A 26,909-nucleotide genomic window follows, 5' to 3' on the forward strand; every position below is an offset into this window, starting at 1 on the left:
ATGCTCTGAAATCCATCAGGTTGTCAGTTTCATTGGGGTTTGCTGGAGTGTAAATTAATCCAGAGAGCAGTGGCTCGAGTCTCCAATTCTCCCTCATTGTTAAGTTGGAATATGCTTCCTGTAACTGAAATATTTTACAGTACCCACGGGAAAGGTGGTACTGGCGAAAATGGCACTTTCTTCAAACATCTTTTTTTAACCATGTCTAAATTCAGACAGTGTCCCAGCTTTTGACTTGTGAAGCCATGTTGTGGCTCTAAAATGAGCTGCATGGTTGATCTCCATAAGCAGCAATTGGAACACCTTTTGCTTTTCAACATAAATTACAAAAGATTTACCAAAATCAGCATGGACTATGGCAGCTATAAGCAAAATGAACAAGCACCTATTTCACATATCAAATTCCTTTGCCTGTTGTTGATGTCATCAGCGCCAAATTGTATTGATAACACAGTAAACCAGTCAGCAGAACAATACGAGTCATGTATTCATGCATTGTGTAGTAGGGCCACAGTAATTGGTTCATAAATCCATCAGATTAATTAAACTGTAACTCTTTAGTTTATAACTAATTGTCTCAGTTGATTGTGTTTAACCCTTTAAAACGCATGCTTTAAAGCACAACAGCAGGATTGTGGGAGTGAGTTTTGTTTAGCTTTAGAATAATGTTCTGTTTAAACTACGATGTCATAAAACAGTATGGATCAAAGACAACTGTTATGCCATTACTCTTTCTTGCACTCAGTATTATATCATGATGGCTATTGGCTTATTCTGGCAACTGTTCATTTCCAGCCAGCCAAAAATTGCTATCCCTTGTTGTAAATTACTAGCCAGCCTGTTTGTTTGATACAGCTTTGATACAGCTTCTAAACTTAGCTATGATTTCCAGTGCTTAAACCAAAGAATGATCTTTTATAGGTATGAGATAAGGGGTGGACAGTACACAAACCATCACTAATGAACAGCACGGTTTAACATGTCATCCAAGGATGCACTTTGAGTGGAAGCTGAGCCCCACAGGCCAGGCTCAATCCCAGCTGTGTCATCATCCGATGATGACCAGTAGCCCACAGCAGCGAAACATATTGGCTTTTCCATGGGCAAAGGGATGGGTTTGTCAGCAGGGGTTGTTAATCTAGCTGCTCTCAGGCACCCTGTGACTCATCAGGCACTTGCAGGTTTCTTATATGACATCACTGAAGCTGCACCCTTCCAGCAGCTTGCCCTCCAATGGCTGACTTGCAGTGTGACAACAGTGGTTGTCAGGGTGGGACAAACATAATATATCCAATTGGATAGCCCAAAAAAATAGTGCATAATGGATGAAAAACATAATAATGTACAAAACTACTCATCAGTAATTGAAATGTGAATTAAGTGTTGTAGCTCTGGTGAATAAAGTGTTTTGTTGTCTGACAGATTGTAAGACGTCTTTTCTATTCATGTTGTTGGTAATATTTGCATACTGATTTTCAGAGGAGGCATTGTTAAAGCAGTAAAAACCAGGTACAGCTTTTCACTGCTATGAAAACATGCTATTTCTGGCATGCTGGCAGTGCAGTAGTGGTAAGGAGCAGGGCCTGTGACCGAAGGGTTGCTGGTTCAATTCCCCACTGGAGCATTGCTGTTGCCCCCTTAAGCAAAGTACTTAATCCACAAGTGCCTCAGTAAATATCCAGCTGCACAAATTGGTAAAATTGTAACCTATGTAAGTCACTCTGGATAAGAGAATCTGCTAAGTGACTGTAATGTAATGAAATGTAGCCAAGCTCAGTAACTGTTGGGCCCGTAAAGTGACCTGCTGATGGTAGAAGCAAAAGGAAAGGGGAAAGAGCAGCAGATTATTTAAGAACCTGGTGGAAACCTGAACTCCAGAGAGGGTGAGAAATGTTGATATTCTTCATTAGTAACCTTGATAAGGGGGTGCTCCTTGACCGATGGTCCTCATTTTAGAACAAACCAGTTTACTGCAACAGTCTGAGAGAGATCTTGAGGAAGATATTAGTGAATCTGCTTGAGTGACAGCGTGGGGTATGAGATGATTTGCCTTTGTAGGAATTATTTAGCAATGGACAGCATGGTCAATTTCCTCACTGATTTGTGTGGGATATTAAAGAGCTGGTCCTGCCAGGCCTGGTTTATATAAGCCCTAATGAAGTGCATTCGATGAGAGGTTTACACACGTGCTGCCTGACAAACCCTCTGGTTCTAATACAGCAAGCTCCTTCCTCTCTGAACAGTGTCCAGAGATGTGTCTGCAGCTATACATGGAGACAGTGAATACAGGTCACCTCAGTGTCCATAGCCACTGCCCAGAAATTGCTCAACATATAATATAGTATATTTTGACCTGAATGGAAATGTTTGAAGCTAATGTTTTCAACGATTTATTAGGGGACACATTCATTTTTATTGTGATGCTGGAGTTTCACATGACTTTCACAGAAGACATTATTATTATTATTATTATTATTATTATTATTATTATTCATGCTCATCTTGTGTTTTTTCTCTCAAAGAAGAGGGAGGGAGATGAACCTTGGAGTAATATTGATTAATTACACATTCATTCCTGTAGCTGCTTTACAGAGAGCTGCCCTCCAGGGAATTTGTCAGCTATTCTGCTGAATCTTAAGCTGGTTTGCAGGGACTGGCATATTGTCATAGCTCAGACACATACATGGTTACCCTTTGTTGTTACAGCCATATTTGTGCACTATCACTAACAATGAATATCTTCAATTTCAGTGTCAATGTCATACAGTAAAAAGCAGAAAGGACACACTCTAATTGAGAGTAGTAGCAATGAACTAGATTTGTAAGTGTGGAGTGCCCTTGCAAGTAAATGCCAATCACATCACCAGTAATTTGCTGTTGTCACTTGAGCCACAAACGTTCTACTAGTTGTGCCAGTTTCCTCTCTATATATTTTCCACCTCCCTACAGTTGTCTTCATTATCTTACACAGTGTAACTTGAGACACAGGGATCAGAATGCTTGGTATCACATGATACCAGTTGTGTCAAAAGAGTTATGAAATTGTATTTTCAGAAATAATCCCCAAGAGGCAAGATTATACATTTTTGTGTGTACTACATTTGTGTTTTTCATTTCCATGCATCAATAGGCTTTGTACTGTTGTCTGTAGATTGTATTGTATTGTATATATGATGTGTGGAAAAACTCGGAAAGAAAGAAAAAACAGCCATGATTAGGGACTAGATGAAAGATGAAACTACTAAGTGTGTACCTGTCCTTCTTGAATCACACATCATACACACTTATTCAACATACCAAGAATGCATTGCAACTTGTACTTCATTTTACATCACACACAGGTCGGAACATAGTGAAAGAAACAGGTGGATTAATTTTCATTATTTGTGACAATAATAATTTAGCAATAATTTACCTTATATAGAATAAAGGTCTTTAATTGAGACTGGGGAATGTGAAATACTGTATAATTGCACACGGTTTGCACCAAATCATATTAAGGGGTGTTTTGGGTTTTACATTATGAAAGTCAAGACCCCTTTTCAAAAAAAGAAAATGTAAGGAATGTAGGTGCTTCTGTAACTTACTTTTTGTTAACTAAAACATGAGATGTCTGGAACACATATTTAAACACAGTATTGAACTGTTGGCTAGGAGAGGTGCTTTCTCACTCTGTTGGTGATTAATGGTAGCTAATGGCCCTGTGCTGGTAAGGCTAACTGAAACACCCTGGCATATAACACCAGACTCATAAATCATCCTGGATTGATATTTTTTCTGTGGTGCACAGGTAACTGAGGGTTTCTTTCAACAAGGAAAGAGAGGGAAAGAATGTTGACAACTTTGAATGTGCACATCTCTTTTAAATGAGGCAGAATCTGATACATGTCTGGCCTATGTCAGTGTTTTATCTTGTGATATGCTTGAGAGTTTGGATTGCATATTTTGTTTGTAGTGTGCTTTGGTATTGTTAATAACATTAATAGCTCATATACATATTTTTTCCTCTTACTTAAGGAATGGGAAAACTCCTTTACTAAAATTAAATCCCTTTTAAGCTGCTTAACTAGAAACAATTGGATTTGACACTTATCATTATCTATGTAAAGAAACCTTGCTAAACACTGCAATCTGACTGTAGGAAATACTCATGATGCTCTGAAAGTGTGGTTTAGATGCACAAAATAATAGGGCTGGGCAATTAATCAAATTTTATTTTCAGTTACAATTTAGGCTTCCAACGATTATGAAAACAAGACAATCAAGATAAACAATTATTGTGCCGCATTATTTATTGAAGTGTGTGTGTGTGTGTGTGTGTGTGTGTGTGTGTAAATTTAGTTTACTCATTTAATTTTGCATTTTTTAAATTTGTTTTTCAGTTGAATTATATTTAAAGTTCAAGAAAATCCACTGTTAACCCTTTCTCACGTAACTTATTTTTATGCTATGTGGCATTTGCTATATTTTTTAACATTAAAGCAAACCTAATAAGGCTTTGATTGTTGCTTGCAATCAAATCAGGAAATATCTGTATATACTACAATACTTTTGTTATCTATGCAGAGGTATACAAATTGGAAAAAGTTAATACATGAATTATACTGCTGACACAACAACTTACTGTTGTGTAAAATGTAAAATGTAATTACACAATTTATAATTACCAAGCCACCTAATAAAAATAAACTGCATTTTAACATGCTGGCCCGGTAGGTCATTAACTCATGACTAGCTGACTAGCTCATTAATAAATTAATCTCCAAGTGTTTGTTGCTGGTGAGAAACTTTTTTTGGTGAGAGGAACATGCACCAAAATGTCAAAATTCCTTTTAACAGATAAAACATAATAAGTTACAAATAATAGCAAACTTAGAAGTAAATAGACTTTTTTAAACTCTCTGATTGGTTGAGTCAACTGAGTCAACCCAGAGTGATTTGAGTATGCATGTCATACACCATCTTAGTCTGTTCTGTTTACAACATTGGCAATTCTGTTTACCTGAGGCTTACACTACCCCCGAGAGTGTTTGAAAGCCAGCACAGAAAAGGTGGTGTAGAGGCAGCTTAGTATGGTGGTACCCTTTTACGTTAAACTGCAGATGTCTCAAAAGTTGGGGTGAAGCTGGCTTTTCAGTGATGTAAAAGGGGTTTTGTAGTTGACTGTTACACTGATCTTATGGGATAAGTAATCAATCTCAGCAGTATGCTTCTCAGCAAGTGCATCAAAGCTTTCATGCTGTTTTTACTGCCCAGTAGAAATGGAAAAAAAAGTCATTTTGTTTACTATTTTTCCTCATCAAACAAAATTCCTATATTCTGAATTTTTAAAAATACCACAGGCATGTTTTAGATTCATATATGACCTCTGTGATTAAATTGTGGCCTCAATTCTAAATTATATCGCACAATCCTCAAGGTCAGGCTCCCTCAGAGTGAAAATCCTTGATGTCAATAGGAAAAAGTACTCTCATCAATGCAATAATGTTCTGTCTGCTTAAATCCCATCTGGATACAAGCTGTCTGACTAGAGCAGGAATATGTGCAAGACAAAAACGGTGAGCAAAATCCTGATGCAGATTTCACTGCAGTCTTCACAGGTATGGTTCAGTTATAGACAAGAGGTTTAGTCCTTCACATCAAGGTAACAAATCATACAACATTCATATGTATCCTTCTTACATTACAGATGTATTGAGCATTTAGCAGACACTCTTATGCAAAGTGACTGATAAGGTACAACGACAAAGTGCATCTAAAAAGTGGCATTTACCCGACAATAGGACTACGCCATTCCAAACAGAAAGCTACCACATACCATGTAATATAACATCCATGTATAAAATTTTACATTTTTTATGTACAATATTACATGACCACATTGTGATAAAATTGTCATGATTTTGTGCTGTTACACTGTGATAATATGATCATAAGGACTAGGAGCTGATTCCCATCACTTTCTCTTTCATCCAGCATTTTGAGGAAAGCAGTCAATGGTACTGAGAGAATGCTTCAGATTATGTCATCAGGTATATCAATGTCAAGTGTGCCAAATGAAAAGGTGCCCTTGTACTCAGGCAATGTCTTTGATCAACTTTTTAATCCACACTATGGTGTATCTCGGAGGAAAGTCAGCAGTTCAACAATGCAGTTCACACATATAAAACACACAAGCACATCACTCCTACACGTACAGAGGCATAGAAAAAAGACACACACACACACACACACCATGAACCAAACAAGCTAGAAACGAGTGATATGACACTTCTCCATGTAGTGAACACGAGTCCATGGATATCCATGAGTCCACAGATATGAGGCACATCTACATTGTCCGTGCTGACAATGGCTACCTTGAAATGAAAGTGGCCTTATTTCTTGACCCAGATTTTTCAACACCATTCCTTCTATCCACCCTCAACTATAAAACACAAAGTGATTTATGATCAGAGACATTAAATCAGTCTGAGACTTGATAAATCTGTAATGACATTTTTAAAATCACTGTCACATTGCTGAAGCCTCACAGTTACAGAGGGGATGCTTCGGACCATGAAAAACATGGACACACCCTTTTGGAAACAGCCTCAAGTGACATCATCATAGAGTGTTAAAGCGAACTTTCTCATTATAAAAGTTAGGAGGTTTCAGAGCTGTGAAGACACTGGGCTCATCACATGGGCTTTTGTCAGACTGGTTTATGCTGAACATTCATTAGACACTCTTTTATAGTAATGTTCATTACAGCAGTGATTCGCCATGTCTGTTTAAGTAAAGAAGACTTAACACTGATATACATGTCCAATAGAGGTCTGCCAGGTTATTATTCTGTCTCTCCCTGTATTGCTGCAGATTATTTTTCTGAGACTCCGTTCCCACTTCCCAGTTTATTTTTTCCTTTGCAAGTGCCACTGCATGCTTTTCCCAATGGGAGAGAGCCTTTTACAGAAGGAACACTTTCTCAACCCCACCTCTTCTCATTGTGGGTATGAGTTGGACTTCATGTCTCTGTAATTGACATTTAGGGCTGTGTATACTCCTCTTGTAAAATGTAAAACTAGGTAAACCTTTTGTCACAGTAGCCAGTAGCCTTACTTATTATGATATACTGTGACACCGAATACCAGGGCGTCCTCAGGAACAGTCCAGAGGAAGACTTATTACCCGTCATTTCACGGGAGGTGGATATGTTGGTGTTGATTCAACAACATTGAATGTGGATGCTGTGACTGGATATGGGCAAATCCATGGATGCCAGCTGTTGTTAAATAATGGTAAGGTTATTAAACTATAAGAGCCCTATATAAAGAGGAAACCACTAAAAGCTAAATTGCTATAATTAATTCCTCTTGGCTCCCAAACCATTTAGTTTGTTGAAATTGTTTTCTAAGCTTTAAGGCATTGCAGCTGTTCTCTGAAAACTCAATTTCAGCAAACAAAGTATCAATCAGTATTCAACAACGCTAAACCAAACAAGATATGTTTATTTCAAGTTTACAAGACGTAATGAAAACCTGAATAGAAAACTTATGAAAACTTATTGATTATTATCATGATTAGCTTGCCAGTCTCTTCTATACAAAACAAAAGAGTCTTGCATTTTCATCCCTGATAACTGTAAGGATGTTGTTGTACATGCTAAAGGTGTAGATCATGAAATAAGATCATGAGAAGGATTACACGGTGCTGAGCTTTAAAAGATCTACAAGGGAAATTCCGAGACAAAGAAGAAGAATATTTGCTGACACTCCCCTCCCAGTTTTTGATGCCTCCCAGAAGTGAAAAGAACTATAATTGGTCACATGACACCAAGAGAGCAGCACAGATGTGGACCTATCTATCAAAGAATGTGTGCCTCAAGGAAGCAAAAAAAAAAAACCCGAAAGCCTCTTTCTGTCAGTCAGATAAAATGAACAGTTGATGTAGAACTCTTAATAAGTCTGCCATTCGTGGGGCTGTTTCAGGGGTCATCTACAAACAGTCATGATATGAACTATGCCTTTTTTCTCTATCATGTGACTGTGACTTCAATGAAAAGGTTTCAAGGTCAATAACACATATGCTCAAAAGTCCCTTATCTGGGAGAAAAACGTATAGTTCGTAATTTATAATTCTAGACTTATTGCTATGGATATTTACAATATGGTTAATATGTCTATATTGATACAGCTGTATAAACTCCATTAATATCCATTGTCTTATAAAGAAAAGGGAATATTGTGGAATAGTGTATGTTGTTGAGTGAACAGGTGAGGTATGAAGGAGGAGGGGTTTTTTGTTTTTGTTTTTTTTTACAATACTGTGTTTGGAAATCTAAAGGTGCCCTATTGACGTGAGCAGGGGAAAAAAAGTGACTTTGCCTTGTTATTTATTTAAGCACACTGTTCAATTTGCCTTTATAGGATTTTAGCTCACATCAGTATTGTGAAGGGTCATACAGTAATATGTATTGATGAAAACACAGGATAAATGCTGTGAGTAATCTCTGTTTTTATACATGCCTATTAAATGGTCAACAGTTATCAATAGTGTATATTCCACATCCTTTCTTTTATTCATTTTTATTCATTTTCATGTAGTAATGAGGACACAAGCATTCAATGAACCAGTGCTCTGTTAGGGACCGCTTCAGACTTAAGTGTGCTGAGCATTTTTGTTTTTTTATTTTGTTGTTGTTGTTGTTATTGTTGTTGTTTTTGGCAGCTCATTTATGAGTTTTTTATTCAGCTTTAGACTTACACACTTGCATATCTCTTAAAATGGGCATCACAGAGTTCCTACTGTAAATAAATGTAAATTGCCCTGGAACTAAACCTCCCTCCCCAGAGCCTGATGGCTGATGAATTTTGTCACTGAGTTGTCAGTCCTTATTGCTGAATGCATTGACAAGACACTAACATTAATTATGAAAGCTGAGCAAGTACGTTTAAGAAAATTTCTGTAGCCAAGATAAGTCTTTTAAATACTTCTGTTGAAAAATAGTACAAGTTAAAAATGTTAGTATCTAATTTAAAGAAAAAAAAGTGTGCTAGGTTCTACATTTTCATTCACATTAGTCATAGAGTCATATGAAGAGAAATAATTTTTTTACAGCCTACATACCAGCCATATGAATTACAATATGTGAAGTCGTCTGTGTGCTGTAGAATCCCACACAGGAACAGACTGATGTACCTAGGCAATGATGGAGGCAAGGTTGTCCATAGTCTGGACTTGTTAACTATTTAACTAGTTCTTATTCACTCATTAATAAGATAATTCATTAACTAGTTTGTTGTTTCAGCCCACTAGCTAGCTACATACATATTTTCTGACTGTTACGTCATGTAGAACCACACCAAGAAGACATGATGTAGCTCGTACAGCATACCAAGACAACTGATGCATGAGCAAGAAGTGTTTCCTCACCACTGGACAATTTGCCAGCTAGCTAGCTGCACAAAATATTGCCACCGGCCAGCACTTTCAGGGTGCAGGTCTTTGTTTGTGAAGTGCCATGGCGTACCCCAACATTAGCTGAAATGATAACTAGGCCTTTGAGGAAAAGAAGACATAGCCTAAATGCTTTGTCCAGCTGAAAACACTGGATGGGGCGGCAGTGTAGCATGGTAGTTAAGGAGCAGGACTTAAGACCGAAAGGTTGCCGGCACTGCTGTTGTGCCCTTAGACAAGGTACTTAACCCACAATTGCCTCAGTAAATATCCAGCTGTATAAATGGATAATATTGAAAAAACTGTAACCGATGTAAGTCGCTCTGGATAAGAGCATCTGCTAAATGCCAATAATGTAATGTGATGGATACAATCTGTCAGGCCAGTTCCATCTCATGTTCATAGAAGGTAGCCTGTAGTATTTTGCTTTCCAGATCTCTAGCTAGCTAGTCTTGGTAGCTAGTTGGTGAAATGGTCAGAGACACTTCCGACTGTTCTAACTGTGCCAGCTATTTCAAATGTTTCAAATGTTTCATTGTGCTCTGTCTGGAGCTACCTACCATTTAAGTCACAGAGACTGTAAAACCCCTCATTTTGGGTAAACTCAACCCCAAACATACATCTCCCACACAGAAGCTTAAGCAGCCTATGTCTGAATTCACTTAGTAGTAACAGAGGCACACAGCTCTCCACAGAAGCACTTAAGTTGGGTTTGCATTCGCATATCTCAAGTGTGAATTGGCCTGATAATGAATTGTACAAAATAAAATCATGATAAATTAATCTGCAGCCTGTTTGTCAATATCTTTGAAAGATGATGAGCCTTTCTAACCAAATAAGAAGGTTCAAAAATAAATTTAACTTCAAATGTTTAAAATGTATTTGTACTGTATGTTGGACTCTTCACGGATATTGGTGTATTCAGAGATTTCATTCTTATCATTCAAATGAAAGCAGCAGAAAAGCCATTTGCACTGCATAGGTGCAGTACTCTGGTTTTTAGCCAGACATTATGGGGAAAGAAGAGATTATACAGATAAGGAAAGGAATCTTGTGACAAAGCTCGTATAAACAATGACATAAGCCACCAGAGGCAGGCTGCATGGTGGACACATCACTATCTAACAGCCTAATACACAGATTTACTTATGTTATCATGGGAATTAGGGGAAGGTGTAATGTATTCTTCTTTGTTGGTAATGAGAGTGTGAAACTGTAGGACCAAGGTTGGATTTTTTTATTATACACATCAAGTGGAACCTTTTTAAGTTGTGCACCTTTTGTGGCATTAGGTTATTCCCACCTTTATAAATACATTAATGCATGTAATAATTTAATTGTAACACTGTGAAGATAAAATGACTAGCCAAAGTATTGGCTGGTCAAAAGAATTTCCTTTGCTCTGGGGTTTCAGTAAAACTCATGAAAAAAACTCATACTTCCAATGCCACCCTGACACAGTTCTATTAATATTTAATGACACCCTTGACTACAGGTTTACACAATTGGGACGTTAGTGCCGTTTCCTTCCCTGAAAGCAAATATATAAATAAATAACTTGAATGTTTTCATTTGTTTCAGTAAGTAATTGTTTCCCAGGAGACATGCCATGCCATTTTTTGCTGCAGTGAACAACAATAAATCACTCTTTTTAAACTCCCAATGGAAGAAATATGTGTGAGCAGGCAATTTATAATGGTGTTTAAAATTAAAGTAAGATAAACAGGCAGCCAAACTGACATTGATAATCAAGCACTCCATCAAGGTCCCTATTTACATATGTACTTTATTGGCAGGTACATTTTCTAAGTTGTTTTTCAGCTACAAAGATAAACCTTGTACTAAATTTAGTTGTGCTTTAATCAAATATTAGCATAAAGATATTAGCATCTCCTTTTCACTCTTTAAATTGATTAGTTCATCTAATTGTGATGATGATGAGGCGTCTTGTCAATATCAGTTTTTATTTGTCTGGAAGGAGCTTAAAGTAGCAAACATCACAATCAGGATGAAGGAGAACAAGGTTTGGCACTAGAGGTAAAATAAAAATGTTCGAGCTTATTTCGGAATATATGTTACAACAGTACAGATGCATTCTCTTCCCTCTTAGTGAAAACAAAAAGGGTAGGAATAAAGACTTTTATGTTTTATTGGGAAAAACCACATGCTCAATAATCATTACAATTTATTGCAGTTCATGGATTTAGATAAGGGCTGAGTTTACAATATTTGTCATATATATATAATTGATATGACTCGTGACAGGTACATTTCTAAATGCATGTCACAAGTCTTAGTCCCAGATTTCTTGAAAGCATCTGTTTCTTTTCCTCTGAGAACTTACTCATTTACTCATAGGTGGTCTTTGAAAGGACCCTTTACAGAAAGGCTTTGTCGTTAAATTAGTTCCTTAAAGTGATGCCATATTTTTATAGAAGTCAAAGTTTCCTCTGTTTATGGTTATAGACTTTGCACACGGTAAATTCAATTTCTTAAACAAGATAAGAAAGGCTCAGAACTATGGTGTGGCAAAGGTGCGTGCTTGAGGGGGATTAAAATGATGTATACAGTGTCAGTTCTGGAGGCCAGGCATAAGTAAATTGTGTTATATTTTCATTGGTTGACTGTAACATTTACGAGTTCTTTTACATTACAAATATTTGAAAATTACTGGAATCAGGTAAAAAGTGGAATTAAAAATTTAATTTCCTAACTGAATCCTCTGTCCTGGTTCTTTCCTGTGGCTGTATTTCATGACTACTCTCTTTTTCTCCCCTCTCCTGTGTAGAAGCCTCATGCCACGGACTCTGGACAGCCAGATCACCATGGAGAAGACGCCTAGCTACTTTGTGACGCGGGAGGCACCCAGACGCATCTCCAGCATGTCCCGGGACACTAAGCTGATCGTGGTCGTGCGCAACCCTGTCACCAGGGCCATCTCTGACTACACGCAGACTCTGTCCAAGAAGCCCGATATCCCCAGCTTCGAGGCACTAGCCTTCAGAAACAGGAGCCTGGGCCAGGTGGACACCTCCTGGAATGCGATCCGCATAGGAATGTACATGCTTCATCTGGAGAACTGGCTGCAGTACTTCCCGCTCTCTCAGATCCACTTTGTGAGCGGAGAGAGGCTCATCACAGACCCCGCCGGAGAGCTCGGCAGGGTGCAGGACTTCTTGGGGCTCAAGCGCATCGTCACGGACAAGCACTTCTACTTTAACAAAACCAAGGGCTTCCCCTGCCTGAAGAAGCCAGAGAGCAGCAGTTTGCCTCGCTGCCTGGGGAAGTCGAAGGGAAGAACTCATGTACAGATCGACCAGGAAGTCATTGAACAGCTAAGGGACTTCTATAGGCCATACAATATTAAATTCTATGAAATGGTAGGACAGGACTTCAGGTGGGACTAGGTAGAGGGAGGAGGAACCCCTTGCACACAGGACAGATAGCTAGAGCTTGAGTCTTCCGTTAACATCAGCTGTGCCGATGGAGTCGTTCCCGCACCTGCATGAGCGGCAGTGTATTGGTGGCCATCGATTCACCATCACAATGCGGATGTGTATCATAAGCTCTCTGGGATCAACAACCTTCAACAAAAACAGCCCAGATGTTCATTACAAAAATGAAAATGCACTTAGGTTGGGTGACTGTCATGTTTGAGTCATCTTCAAATGCAGAGGTATTTCAAAGTATGTCACTGCATCATGAAGCCTATGGCTTTATTTCTTTGATGCCTTTAAGTATGATCTTGTATTCAACACAGTGGGTGGGATGTATCTAAATTTTCAAATGCCAAGTCCTTATTTCATTTTGACGTAACTTATGCACATGAAGTAACAGCAAACGACCTGGATTTTCAAGAGGAAATGCTGCTTAATCATTATTGTTTTATATACAATCTATTTGTTTACTAAGACCTCCTGCTGTCACATCAGGCTCAGAGCACCATAACATATTCATTATTCTGCCAGATGGATCATTTATCAAAGGCCTGCCACATGTACAAATTTACAACCTAATCTAAAATAAATCAATAAAAACTATACTGGTACTGTATGGCGAGGTGTGTTGAAATAATTACCTTTATTTCCCAAGGGATACAAGAGACTAGTATAGCCATGGAAATGGTGATGTATGCTTAAAACATGTCTTCAGGCTTATTGTATTGTAACAATATTTTGTCCTGTGAATAAAGCACAGATTTATGCTATGATTAATAGACATGCAATCTTGGTTTGTTAATAATTACTTAGAAATACAAATTTCAGTCAAGGAATAACCAGGATCAGTTGCAGTTTATATTTTTAAATGGAAGATTAACAAAGAATTTAATGAATGTATTCATCCTCAGCAGGTGCTATATGTTCACCCTCTTATGCACATTGATTTTCAAAACCATATTTGCTATATTGAGCTTGAAGCTCAATTTATGTGGAGAAAATTGTCAAGCATAGTTGATTGCTCATATGCAATTTTTTGCATATTACCAATTTAAAAAGAAATAATCAAAGAATAAAACCACCTTTTGTTTTCTCTATTAGTTTCATTCTCACTGTAGGTTTGGTGATTGAGATTGGGGTTTGTGTGCATTAACTTTTAAATAAGATACTACTAAGTTTCTAAACATGACTCAAATTTGACAGATGTTGAGATAGCTTTGTACAAATGTGTTCCACATCCAGTCAAATACCTAGTAACGCTGAATTCTGAATTAGTCTCTGCTGTGAGCTTAGAAGCCCACCCATATGCTGAGGTGTCTGGAAAGAAAGCATACTGTATAAAAAAAAAACAGACAGAGGGATGTTGTGTCTATACCTTTACAGTATTACAGTTCCTAACAGTTACCAGAGCAGCCTTGATTTTCTAAATGAAGGAAACTGCCAGAGGGCAAGAGTGTGCATGTTAAGGGTATGTGACTGTTTCCATTCAGATCAATCAAAACTGTGTGTAACATGCAAAGTACACACTAAGTCATTCCTCAAAATACATACAACAGGATGTCCAGCTTTGTTCTGCTTCTAAATTGATAGGGTGCTCTGACATTGCATCCTTCATTCCAAGAACCATAGTTAGTCAGCTAACCATTATGATCTTTGTTGTGCAGGGATATTGCCAGAGGCCAATACTATGTAGACCATGGAATCCTCCCTATAAGACATGTTATGTGGAAGGCAGGGTAGAACACTCTCCACATTCTACCAGACCACTGGCACAGCTTTAGGATGTCTACTACCTAACATACCCAGAGGGCCCAGGGGCAAATAAGATTCAATGAAGCCCAAAGGGACTGCAGTAATTCTGCAGTAGAACCATAGGCCCTGAAGTGAAAGGCAATAATGGCCCTGCATGAACTTTCTTTACTGGATAGGAATGTAGTATCTGGTGAAAAAAGGCAAGAATCCCTTGGGAATCCACCACTATCTGTCTGTCCTTAAGGCAATATGGAGTTCAATCTGAAGGGGACCCAGACCCACTTCTCATCTATTTCCTACACTGCCCTGGCTCAATGCCACAGGGAAGCATCTTACAACAGCTCAACTCCAGCCATAGAGCCTGTGGTCTTTCAAATCTCTGCGGACCAACTGAATATATTTCACTTGATCTTTACTTCAAATACTATGTATATAGAAATCTCATATATATAATAGTAGTTAATATAATAAGTAGATAATAGTTTACCTTACTCTCGTGGGCTCCTGGCCAGTCTGCTACCATTATTATATTGGTGCCAACATACTGCAAGTGTAAGTCAAGGTGGAAATGCCTTCACCTCACCTCAGGTGTAGCTGCTAAGATACAGTTGCTGCTATAGCTAAGGTAGGTCAGATGAAATGTGGAATCTGAATGTGATTCAGAAGAGATCATAACAATTTGTACTGTTACATATACTGTTCCCAGAGTAGTATAAAGTGCAATGAAAACTCGAAGTTAAATTTATTACATGGACAGGAGCCACGCAAAAAAACGTTCAAAACACTGTGAGCAGGAAGTTAATAATCAAGTTACTAATGACTAGTTATGTAAAATAGTCATCCTGCTGAATTGCCTTACTGCAACAGTTTGCAGCACTCATCCTAGAACAAAAAGGACAGAAGATTGCATGGTCCCAGGCGTGATGACATGAAAAAATACATTTTCTGATGGTTTTAGAAACAAATGAGATCTGATCTATTATATGATAGCAGAAATTAGTGTCCTAACTAATACTAGAAATTAGTACTAGTATAGAATTTAAAAAGAGCAATTGAAGAAATTAAAATATATACATAAAATAAATACAGGATTCCACCAGAGGAAATATTTTTGTCATATCTTTAACAGAATAGCAGATGGGCACAAAATACTTAGGAATACTGAATGTATGAATTGTTGAACTGGTAACACAAAACCTGACCAAACGCTGAAAAATTTATCATGGTTTTACACAATTGATAGTAACCTAAACTATTTGAAAACAATATTTGATTTTAACCTTGCTTTTACTGAATTGAATTATAAATAGGTTATATAAAAAAGCTTCCAATACTACAAGTAAAACATTTGGTAAAAATGTCAAAGAATTACACCATGTACCAATGTATAATGCATACCCTAATTGTACTTGAAATGGATACCTGTTAAATTAAATGATAATACCAGGTTTTCAGGAAGAACCTGTGAAATACACACACCGGAAGGCACAGTTTAAATTCTACTGTGAACAACATACAAGTTCGATGACAGATATACTTCATTGTATTTGGCAGATTTTTGTAACAGGTTTGTGCTTTTTCCCTTTCATTCAGCTTTGTTTGGAATTGCTAGTTGTACACAACACTCATCTAACCACAGCAATCTCTGCCTTCATGCAGGAATGCTGAAGTGAGACAAATGCAATTCTCTGATACACTCGCTTACAGACAATGGATAGTTTTTATGCTGTGAACTGCAGGGTAACATTTTTAAATCATTACACAACTGGTATCTTGGTTACAATTAGTTGTTTGTCATGGTCAGAGTTGGTGTGTAAAATCTCAGCAGAAATTATGTTGAGATATTAGCTGAGAGATTTCTGACATAGATGTTCAATTTCACCAGTTTGCATTGAAAGCTGGTCCAAAATGAACTTCTATTAACTTCTATTCTATATACTGTGTGTGTGTGTGTGTGTGTGTGTGTGTGTGTGTGTGTGTGTGTGTGTGTGTGTGTGTGTGTGTGTGTGTGTGAAATGTATGGATACAATTACACAAAGTGCATAACATTAGACTTCAAAATTATTTATTGAGCTTATTTGTGATTCTTCATGTCGTATACTAACCCAAAAAGTAAGCTGGTTTTCAGAATCTTTAAAATTTCAAGGAGACAATGCCAAATGCATATAAAGAACTACATGTGCCCCAAGGGTAAAGGTGGTGGTAAGGAGAAACAGTTCCTATCTGCAAATTTCATAACAGTTGGTTTGTAAATTCCACATATATTTCTGTACACCTTTACCATCTGTAATGCACTCTCACTCCTTTAGTAAATCTGGCCTACAGAGGGGCTGCTAGCAGATCAGCCCATATTTACTGAAAAGTTGGAGTTAGGCAGAAAGAAGGAAGACAGACAATGACTGCACCTAGGATCTTGTAAAACCTAGAGTCAGTTGAACTAAACTGGGAGCTGGCAGCCTTTTAGGCTTTCCAGGGCAACCCCTACTCTATAAGCAGCTAAAGAGAGGCAAGAATGGAACCATATATGAGTTGCTCACCAATGCAAAGTGAGAACATCTCCCAGCGGCTTAACACCTGAGGGGGAGCGGCAATCCCAACATCCGTAAACTGTGGGGAGAACTGTGTGCAGCCTTTCATCTCTGCCAAGAAGAGAACAGTTAATTTAAGAGCATATAAAGGACAGCAAGTCAGGAGGGACTGCAACAAGTTCTATAAACTCCTCAAAAATTACAGGACAGCCAGTAGCTAAGTGCTCTTCTCCACCATCTCTGAAACAACTCTTGACATTGTGGGTCATGACTGAGAAGCTGCCACAGACTCAACCTGACACTGTCATATGCTGGCTAAAAGGGAGACCAGAAAAATATCGATACGAGTGGTGGTCTGCCATGGTGTCTCATTTAGAAAGGACAGGCTGGAACCTGGTGTGTGCAAATAATCCCATGCAGTGGACAAGGAACCTGAAAAAAATGCAGTCTAGTTCTTGCTGATTTTCTTCCCAGTAGAGCTTAATAAGCAAAAGGGAGAAATGTGGATAGGAGCTACAGAAAGGGGGACTCGTGTCACCTCCCTCCTCTACAGAGCTTCATAAGGATGCAGGAGAGAAGTGGACATCTTACTGAGTGGCGTGCGCGCAAAGAGAGCAATGCCTGTCGAAAATAAACCACATCCTCTGCAGATCTATTGAGGTACAGAATAATGCCCTTGGCTACTAATTAGGTGAGGTGGAGTAATTAAAAACAAAGCCTTTCAAGATTTTCCACAATACACTCTGTAGAGGCCATAATGGATTGTGAAAGGCCTTGAAGAAAAAACAACCATGATACCCCAGTTCACACTGGCAGGGGTATACAGGTGCCATGTGACACAAAGAGGGAGGGAGAATGAAGCCACTCTTGCTAAGGTAAGCCTCTCAAGCATAATATCTTGTGGGAAAAGGGGTAATCATGCAGACAAGAGGCATAGCAGCCATCCCTTCCTCTTCCTTCTGGGACATGTACTGCACATGTGCTCATACATATAATTCACACTTATCTGAAAGGGAGCAAGCAGATACTAGCCAGGAGTGTGTATTAATGCCCTTTGGCAATACTTTTCTACAATAGGGAAGTTCTTATATGCAAAACCACCTGATAATTCTGAACCACAGAAAACACGGGTATCCAAGCATTGAATACCACTGTGCATAAAATCATATCACAGCAGCCCCCATAGATGCCATTCAAAGTAGAAAGACTCCAAACTCTCTCCCTGTTTATCATTTGGGTTTTTTGCTAAGAAATTGTCAGCTCCTATGCTTTGCTTGCATTAATAATTAAATAATTAATCACCATACCCTTGCTCTCTCCCTCTCCCTCTACAGCTGGCTGCCTTTGTGAGGAGGCTGAAGGTACATGGAACACAATGTGCAAGCTATGATTGCACCTACCAACACCCTGTCTCAGCATTCCAGAGTGTTCATGATGCTGTTCCTGAAAATGCTGACTTCAAGCCACATCCACAGCTGTTAATTGAAGTTAAGCATCAACAACCATGAAAAAGCTTTGGTTTCATTATAGTATATTCGTATTCACTGATATTCTCCAATCCACTGAGGTGAAAAAAAGCGACGTCTTGTCATTAAACACCTGAGCAACAACTCAATAATGGAATATAACATGCGCCGGAGACACAGTACATAAACTTAATAACCATCCTTTTCTGCACTAAGTGGATGTAGTCACGGATGCCGGCTGTCACCACTCCGCAGATAAAAGGTGAGATACAGTTCTTCACACACTGTCAGCAAGGTGGCAACAGAACATCACGGGGCTGTTTCAGTTAGGATTCTTTGAAAAACACCTCTAAAATAACCTAACCAGCATGATGTGTCAAGAGAAGGAAATAACAAGTGTTGAAAGGTTTTTTAACACAAAAAATCCTCCCTTTATTTCTGGCATGCTATTTAGCAGTCCCTTTCTTAGTAGACCAGTGACTACATGTGATTTATGTCCTCCCCCAAAACAATGGTGACACAGTGCCAGTTCATTTGAGCACTGAAAGCACTGCAGTATTTTGGAAACACAAACATGCCCAATTATTGTGGTAATTTCAGTCAGATAAAAATGTTAACCCTCCTTGGCTTGAAGTCAGTGAACCCGTTTAAGGCTGTGTGTTTCATGGCATATAGGTCCTCTGGTATGTGTACTCCTGAATGGAATCAGTCTCTAGGGCACACAGTTGATAAGAAGGGACAGTGAAATGAAGCTCTTCATCAATGAGACCATCAGTGACCCTGCATACAGCGTGGCACATGCTGCAAGCTTGACACCATGACAGTCACAGTCTTCAGTCACAAAGTTCCGTGAATTCCTCTGTATAATGTGTGTTCATCTACCCACACACAGACAGGTGTTGCAATCAAACCTGTGATGAGTCCATTCTACCTTGGTTTAGTCAAGTGGTTGGAATTTTAAAGACGTTTCCCCCATCAGTATGCAAGATCATTATTAACCAGAGATGAAAATGAATGTGTGTTATACAATTAACTCAGGTAGTACGCACACTTTGTAACACCCCAGGGGTTCATCCCTCCATTGTCACATCCTAACACTCTGCTTGTTTTGGCAGTTTGGCATCTGTTGCTGAAACTTTTGCTGAAATTGCCACAGTTGCAAAAATGCTCACAGCACATAACTGCCCTAAGATGTTCAATGACAGTCGTAAACCACTGCCTGCTTTAATGGGATTGTATTCTGGAAGGAACTTAACCGCCTATCAGCATCCATGTCCTTTTTAAGAAGCAGTGGTTGAGGGAAACAGCTGTTTGTGTATTGTTTTTTCTTTCCTTGCAATCAAAAGGGGAGAATAGAACCTGAAGACATGACAATCATTTTCACTTTTTTGCTGGTTGGTTTGACTTGGTCTGATAGGAACAATTAATCAGGCTATTGGCCTTCTTACTATAGTGAAGATTTAATGTATATAATTACTTTTTTGTTTGTTTTTTTGGCAGACAGATAAACAAACAAAATTTTTTTCTGAGGATATATATAAAAAAAAAACTACAACAAAGCCAAACTCTCAAACATAAATTCTTCGGGTAAAATGCCTTTCTTGCTTATTTTCCACTCATGAAGATTTTACGTGTTTCCAAATAAAACCAAATAAAAGGCATTTTATGCAAAAAAGCATACAACCCCCCCCCCACCCCCCACCCCCCCAGGACAACTAGAATAGAATTAAGAATAGAATATCACTGAAAAATACAAAAACAAAAAAACCCATTGATGTTGAGATCAGGTAGAGCTCATATTTGTTATCTAATAACATGCTTTGAATATTGTTTTGATAACTGCCTTCTCATCCTTACATTTCTTACAAATTCTACTTCCGCCTTCCGCTTTGCCTGCCACTTCAGCTCATCCATTTAAGTCTGTGAAACTATTCTCCAAGAGTTAGTAGTCAAAGGATGTTCTTCATCTCACATTTTTTAGCTGACACTATGTTTTTTTACAGCCCACACCCCCAATAGTTTGACGCTTTTGTCCTATTAACTACCATGATCTTAAAATTGGCAGTGTACAGTAACTCCTACATCCCTTGGATACTTGCCCAGCCCATGGTCAGTACAGGTAGGCTTATAGATTGTTTTAAACATAATAATAACTATGCACCACAAATAGTAAATGTTCATGGTGGCCAATAGAATGGTGGCAGTTTTCACAATGTAGAATTAACATTTGTAAGTTATACCTGTCTGTGGTTAAAGTTGCATTGATAAAATGTGTATTTCAGAAATAAAATATTAATTATATCTGGGCCAAAACATAACTGAACTATTTAAAGCAACTTAAGGCAGGGTTATTTTACAAGAATTATACAATACTCCTGCTATTTAAGCTGGTGACTAAACATAAATTTGTTACTGAAAGTATTGTGTAACTGCAAGAGGATACTTTGCATTTTTGATTGAATTACACTGTAGTTTTTACAGGGGATGACTAAGAAACAGCAGCTCATTATATTACTGTTCTGGCCTCAAGATGCATTATGAAGAGGCTTACCTTATAAACTGCACTTAACATTAACAATGTGCTCCCAGAGGACTCTATGGAAAGCAAAAATACAGACTTTGTTGTCTGTGGGTGAAAGGATTTTTCCCCCTCTGTATTTTGCTGTTCGTTTATATTATTCTTTTATGTTAATATTATTAAATATTATTTATCTTGAATGGCATGCCAATGGAATTATCAGCTCTGTCTACTGAGTGCAATTGCCCCACAGTTAAAAAGATGTCTCACTGTTGATGTGTTGAATTATGAATGCTATAATGAGCCATGTGTTTTAATGTCACAATCCAGCCATTAATTAAAGCAATAAATTATTACCTTACCCTCCCTAAATAGCTTCAGGTATATTGCATACTGTTGCATAAATTGTTTATTTAGAAACAATGAAATAATGTGATGCTGTCAGTCTAGCAGGAAGAAAACAGCAATGAGGCTGAGCCTCTGGCTACCCCCTTCTCTGAGTGACATGCCCTCCGTTCTGTGTTTGCAGTCGGGGGGTGGTGGTAGGGGGGTTGTTTGGCTAGCAAGAAAAGCACTGTGCTGAAAGATCAGGCTTCAGTTTTATATGGAAAATAAATTCTGTACATATATGAGAGTTTGTAACATAAGTTACAGAACTTGGGACTTTTGTTAAGCACAAAATTTCCATCTAAAGGCCCAGGTACAATTTAAAGATATGGGTAGTGCATGCAAGATGCTGACTGCAGTAGAATGAAAGCTATACACTGGCTTTGTAGCAGTTAATGATAAGAGAACTGAACTTTAAACCAGAAGGTTGCGAGTTTGAAGTTGCTCTTATCTCTTAATAAAGACTTTATTTGATTCAGTATCCAAATGATTCATATCCAACTGTATAAATGGACTTGTAAGACCATGGACCCATCAGGGAGCCACATCAACTGTTATTTTAGTATGTTTAATAGAAGGCATGAGAGATTATCAGGTAATAATGCATGTTGACCATAAAGACACATAAAGGAGTAAGGGAATTTTATACAGGTATACACACCCACACACACACACTTGTGTGGGTATGCTTTTTATATATGCCATTAATTGAAATGATGACTGATTTTTGTTTTATTGTCAGCTAGATATTGCTAACACAAGGAAGGAAACATCAAAAAAATATTGCATTAGTTCCACAGATGGATTCTGAATGATCAAAATTATGAGAAGTTGTGGAATAATTGCTCATCAAGTAGAAAATCTGCTTTAATTGCAATTTAGTTCAATTCAGTGAATTAATGGGTGTCCACTTGTTTCATTTTTGCCCTCTGTCATCATTTCTTGAAACTTGGAACCACCCAACCAAGTAACCTATTTCCCCCATCAGACTGCTGAATTTACTTTTCTTGAAGTATTGAAAAACCTAATCACTTACACCATGGTTGACGTTATACTGGCCAAATTGTGTACAGCAGTGAAAGACGGAATAAGAATAATTTAACAAAGTCACTATAACTCCCTGACCATTGCCATCTCCCTTGCCATTTGATATGGCAGCATAAGTAGAATACCTGCACGTGAGCAGTTTCTTCTCTGTAAGAAATGTTGTTTCCAATATCAACATCTGGACTAGGAGTTGTGTCCTGAAATCTGACACATTAAATCCATTCCCTCACATGCATCACATTTCAAAATGCAATATTAGCACTGCCCGTCAGGGCATTCAATCAGTTTCTACCGTGAGGCCAGCACAGTGGCAACAAATTATTTTTTTCCTTCCCCCACATGCATTTCTTCTCTCAAAAGCCAGAGATGTGGTATTGATTTGTTTTGATCATTGCTGGGTGTAACAGTGTAATTACTAGCACTGGTCAACTTAACCTTCAAAGGAAATATCAAGAAGCAAGCAAACTGTTCTGCAGTAAATGTCATGAACTTTTAAGGACCCTTGAGTAACACAGAACCTGACTTTTGTGTACAGTGTCAAGCAACATTTCAATATATTGTCTTTCCCCATCTCAAACCAACATACAAGACACCAGAGATCATGTTGAAAATATCATTCTAATGTTAAAATCTGAGTGAATTATTATTTAAAGTATGATGTGAACTGTTATTATATCTCTTAAAATGAGAAATTTAATTTGTTAAGTAAGTATCCCGTTGTACACATCTGGGACAAGAACATTTATTATTCATAATTACACCTTATCACCTAGTTATTCAAATTATATTTATGAGTTCTATTATATTTATGAGAATTATGAGTTCTTTCATGAATTAAAACAAAACACTTTTTCCTTATCCTTACCCCAACTACTGCAACAACCCACACAGCACATCAGGCTTGCTCAGACAAAGACAGTCTTTATACTACAATGAATCCTATAAAGTTGAAATAATAGCATTCATTTTAACCAATTTAAAGTAGCTTTCATTGATGTCTATTTGGTAAAACTCATACAGTGCCTGTATTTCCAGTGCAATAAAAACATTTGCCTACTTTAAAACACAGTGATGAGTCACGAGCATTAATTGTCCTTAACTTTATGCAAAAAAATCGATCAAGTTTTACTTTTTCCTCAAACAACATTTTGCCTTTGGCAGTTTGGAATTAATAAGAAACATTGTGTAGGACATTTAAAAAAAACATGACTCTTACATATATTTGTAATTAAGAATTGAGGAGATTTCGCACTGGTAATCTCTCGGTCCATGTTCCCCTGACAGATTGAAGAGGTGACGTAAGATATGTCTTCAGATGTTGCTTGAGATTCAGCACCAGCAGACGGTCTGCGCAATCCCTTGTGCGTCAGTCAATGAATTGCTGACAACACAGGAGACCAAGAGATTGTTTGAAGTACACTTCACAGAATGTCTCAATATTTAAAACCCTAACATATGCTTTCAAGCATGGTCAGTAAACAAATTGAAAAATGTCTATATATATTTCATTATGCGACCCTACATGTAAGAACTGTGTGTTTGTGCCACCATTACAATCACATTTTTTCAATGGTTTCCTTGTGGTTACTGACAAAAGAAAACAAGCATGTAAAGCTCTGAATGTGTTGAGTCAAAATGTGCACCATTTTGAAAAGAGAGCAGAAGAAGGAAATCAGCACAGCTCCAGTGTGTCTGCTTATCTCTGAAATGATAATACTTGTTCTGAGTAATATGTCAATTATGTAAACGTAGTTACAGGCATTAACTCCAGGCTTTCTCCTGAAAAGACCTCAATATTGCCCCAGTTATCCAAAGACTCAACAGCTAACAACCTGAAAGGGCTTTAAATATTTACATAATTAGCTTAATGAGTCTAATTTATTTCATATCAAAAATAAGTTCATTCATTTGGCAAGGTCCTGACTTGTTTTTTTAACAAGGCTGAAAAGTCTTTCTTCTTTTCCCTATAAATGCTGTTTTCTTGCTGACTTGCTTCACCTTGCTGCTGACTGCACCATAAAAGCTCATAGACACTTGCACATTTAGCAGGCATGCTCTGTGGAACTTGCATGGCTAATCTTGATTGATTACACACCACAAGGAGAGCAAGACTCTGGCTCATGAGGTCCCTTTTAAAGGAAGAAATATGAAAATTAAAAAGAAAATAAAGAACAGGGCTTACTATGAGTAAGAAGATTTAAAGATACCTGCAGTGGCCTCATGAGTGATTGTGCAATTTAAATCAATCAGGAACACCCTGGACTGACAAACCAGAGAATATCCTGATCCAGGAGTATGGTATTGTAAATTATGTATTCAACATACAAGAGGGTGAATGAGCTGAATGCAAAGCAGTCAAACATTTGCTCATACTGGTTTTGATCAATTCAGGACAACTTCCTTAATCCAGAACCACAGTTAAGCATGGAAAGTGAGGATGAAGAATTTTGCACTATTGAAAGTATTGAAATGGATGTTTTTGTTACCATGAGGGTACATGTGTAAATATATTCTATTTCAAACAGCAGTGACAACATTTACATGCAGAGCTTCCATTTGTATGAGTATATGGCAAGAAAAGTGAATAATATAAAAAAATATTAGTAGCAACTATATTGTTGCTATACATTTCAGACATTTCAAGTTTTCACAGTAATTTCTTTTTGAAGCACACTTTTTAATATTTGACTGTTGTCGTCATCCTAATGTCTTTAAAAATATTTAATTGAAAATGTGATTGCATCACTTTGAGCGTTTTTGCACACTTTTCTGCATTATTTAAAATGAACATGGGCATAGTTCCACTCACAGTTCCATCTGCTGCTGATGCTACACCTAAAATATATCCAATACCCAAAGACAAAGGACAGAAACTGTATTGACATGACTTTTGACATTTTACATAGACATTTATCAAATGCTGCATATACCAGGTATTAAACAACAATACTCAATGAACATGATTACTCAATGAACGTGATTGTAAACATTTTAATAATGTGTTAAAACAGTGGGTATTGGAAAGGTGGAAGCAGGGAATAGGAGTATATGAATGCTTACCTTTTAAGAAAGCTCTAACCTCCACCCTATACAGCCTTAGTTTCAGGTTATACCTTTTTGTGTTTTCTGGATTTTGGGCCCTTATGAACATAAGGCTCATCCTTATGATGATAGATAAGGCAGATTTGAAAACAGCAAAACAAATTTATCCATTCAAGTCTCCCCTCGTAATGTTTATGCTTTATATCTAGAACCATATGGTTGTCCTTCTCTTTACTTTTTCAGGGGCAGTCCTTCATGTCATGTTGTTACCAGGATTAAGCAAAGTACTTGCATGTGATCTGACACAGGTACAGTATTTTTTAAGTTCAATGCAACTGTGATTATATTTTTAAGCATCATTCTTCTGCTTTGGCACAATGTCGAGATCCAGTCAACTCCTACACCTACAAGTCTTTTTGATAGTGTGCATATTCTAATTTAACACTGATTGACTGCATTAACCAATGGTGAGTAGAGGGTTGCAAGGTCATGTCACATGATGTTATTTTCATAATAATATTGCAACAATAGGGTATATGAAAAAAGTATGATTTGGCTATAAAGTTCACTTAAATTTGAATACAGTCAAACAAAATAACATCAGCACCCAAATGATGGGTTTTTCAATCCATATTAAATAATCTGTAATATACTAAACAGTCTGTATTAGTAGTTGTATTAATCAATTAAACTTAACAATATTAATTGTAACATATTAAATGAAACAGTTGAATAATATGAAATTGTCAGCAGAACCAAAACAGTCTGTATCTTTCAACTAATATGTACTATTTAAGTCAATCAAGGGTTTTTTTATTGTCACAATGGAAGAGATGTGCACTTTTTCCGTATAAATTATCGTAAATTAAAATCACATTGCTGTGTAAACTGTGCTGCCCTTTTGTTTTCTGCCCCCATTTTATGTGGTAGCAGCACAGCTTTAAACCAGGGTTAATCTGGAATGGTTCATCTTTCGTTAATTGACCTGTACTTTTCCTTAGGATGACACTGTGGTTTTGACTGAATCCCAGTCTATGTGACTTTAAGACTACAAGTGGCATTCTGTTGCTGATGCAACACCTCTGTATGTTGCTACAGAACCCCCCTTTTCTCTGACACTTCAAAATGGACAAAACGCTGCCCATCCATAGAAGCACCTGGCAACTGCGCACACATCATGGAGTGATGGTCTTATTCTCTGTCAACACAAAAGGTCACTTCTAACTAACCTGGCTACTGTTCTTTGTTTATAAATAGCTACAAATGAAACCCACAAGTAATGGAGAATTCTGTG

At 37.7% G+C, this 26,909-nt stretch overlaps 1 protein-coding gene across 1 annotated transcript in view; it reads left to right on the forward strand.

Moving 5' to 3' along the window:
* Positions 1-12,845, forward strand: part of LOC118786546 (heparan sulfate glucosamine 3-O-sulfotransferase 2-like) — a 48,957-nt gene extending 36,112 nt beyond the window's left edge. Inside the window, exon 2 of the mRNA XM_036541656.1 lies at positions 12,227-12,845. Within this exon, the coding sequence (XP_036397549.1) occupies positions 12,227-12,845 (619 nt within the window). The remainder of the gene's footprint in view (positions 1-12,226) is intronic.
* Positions 12,846-26,909: the final 14,064 nt, after the last annotated feature.

The sequence above is a fragment of the Megalops cyprinoides genome, chromosome 1 (genome assembly GCF_013368585.1).
Source record: "Megalops cyprinoides isolate fMegCyp1 chromosome 1, fMegCyp1.pri, whole genome shotgun sequence".
NCBI classification, from domain to species: domain Eukaryota; kingdom Metazoa; phylum Chordata; class Actinopteri; order Elopiformes; family Megalopidae; genus Megalops; species Megalops cyprinoides.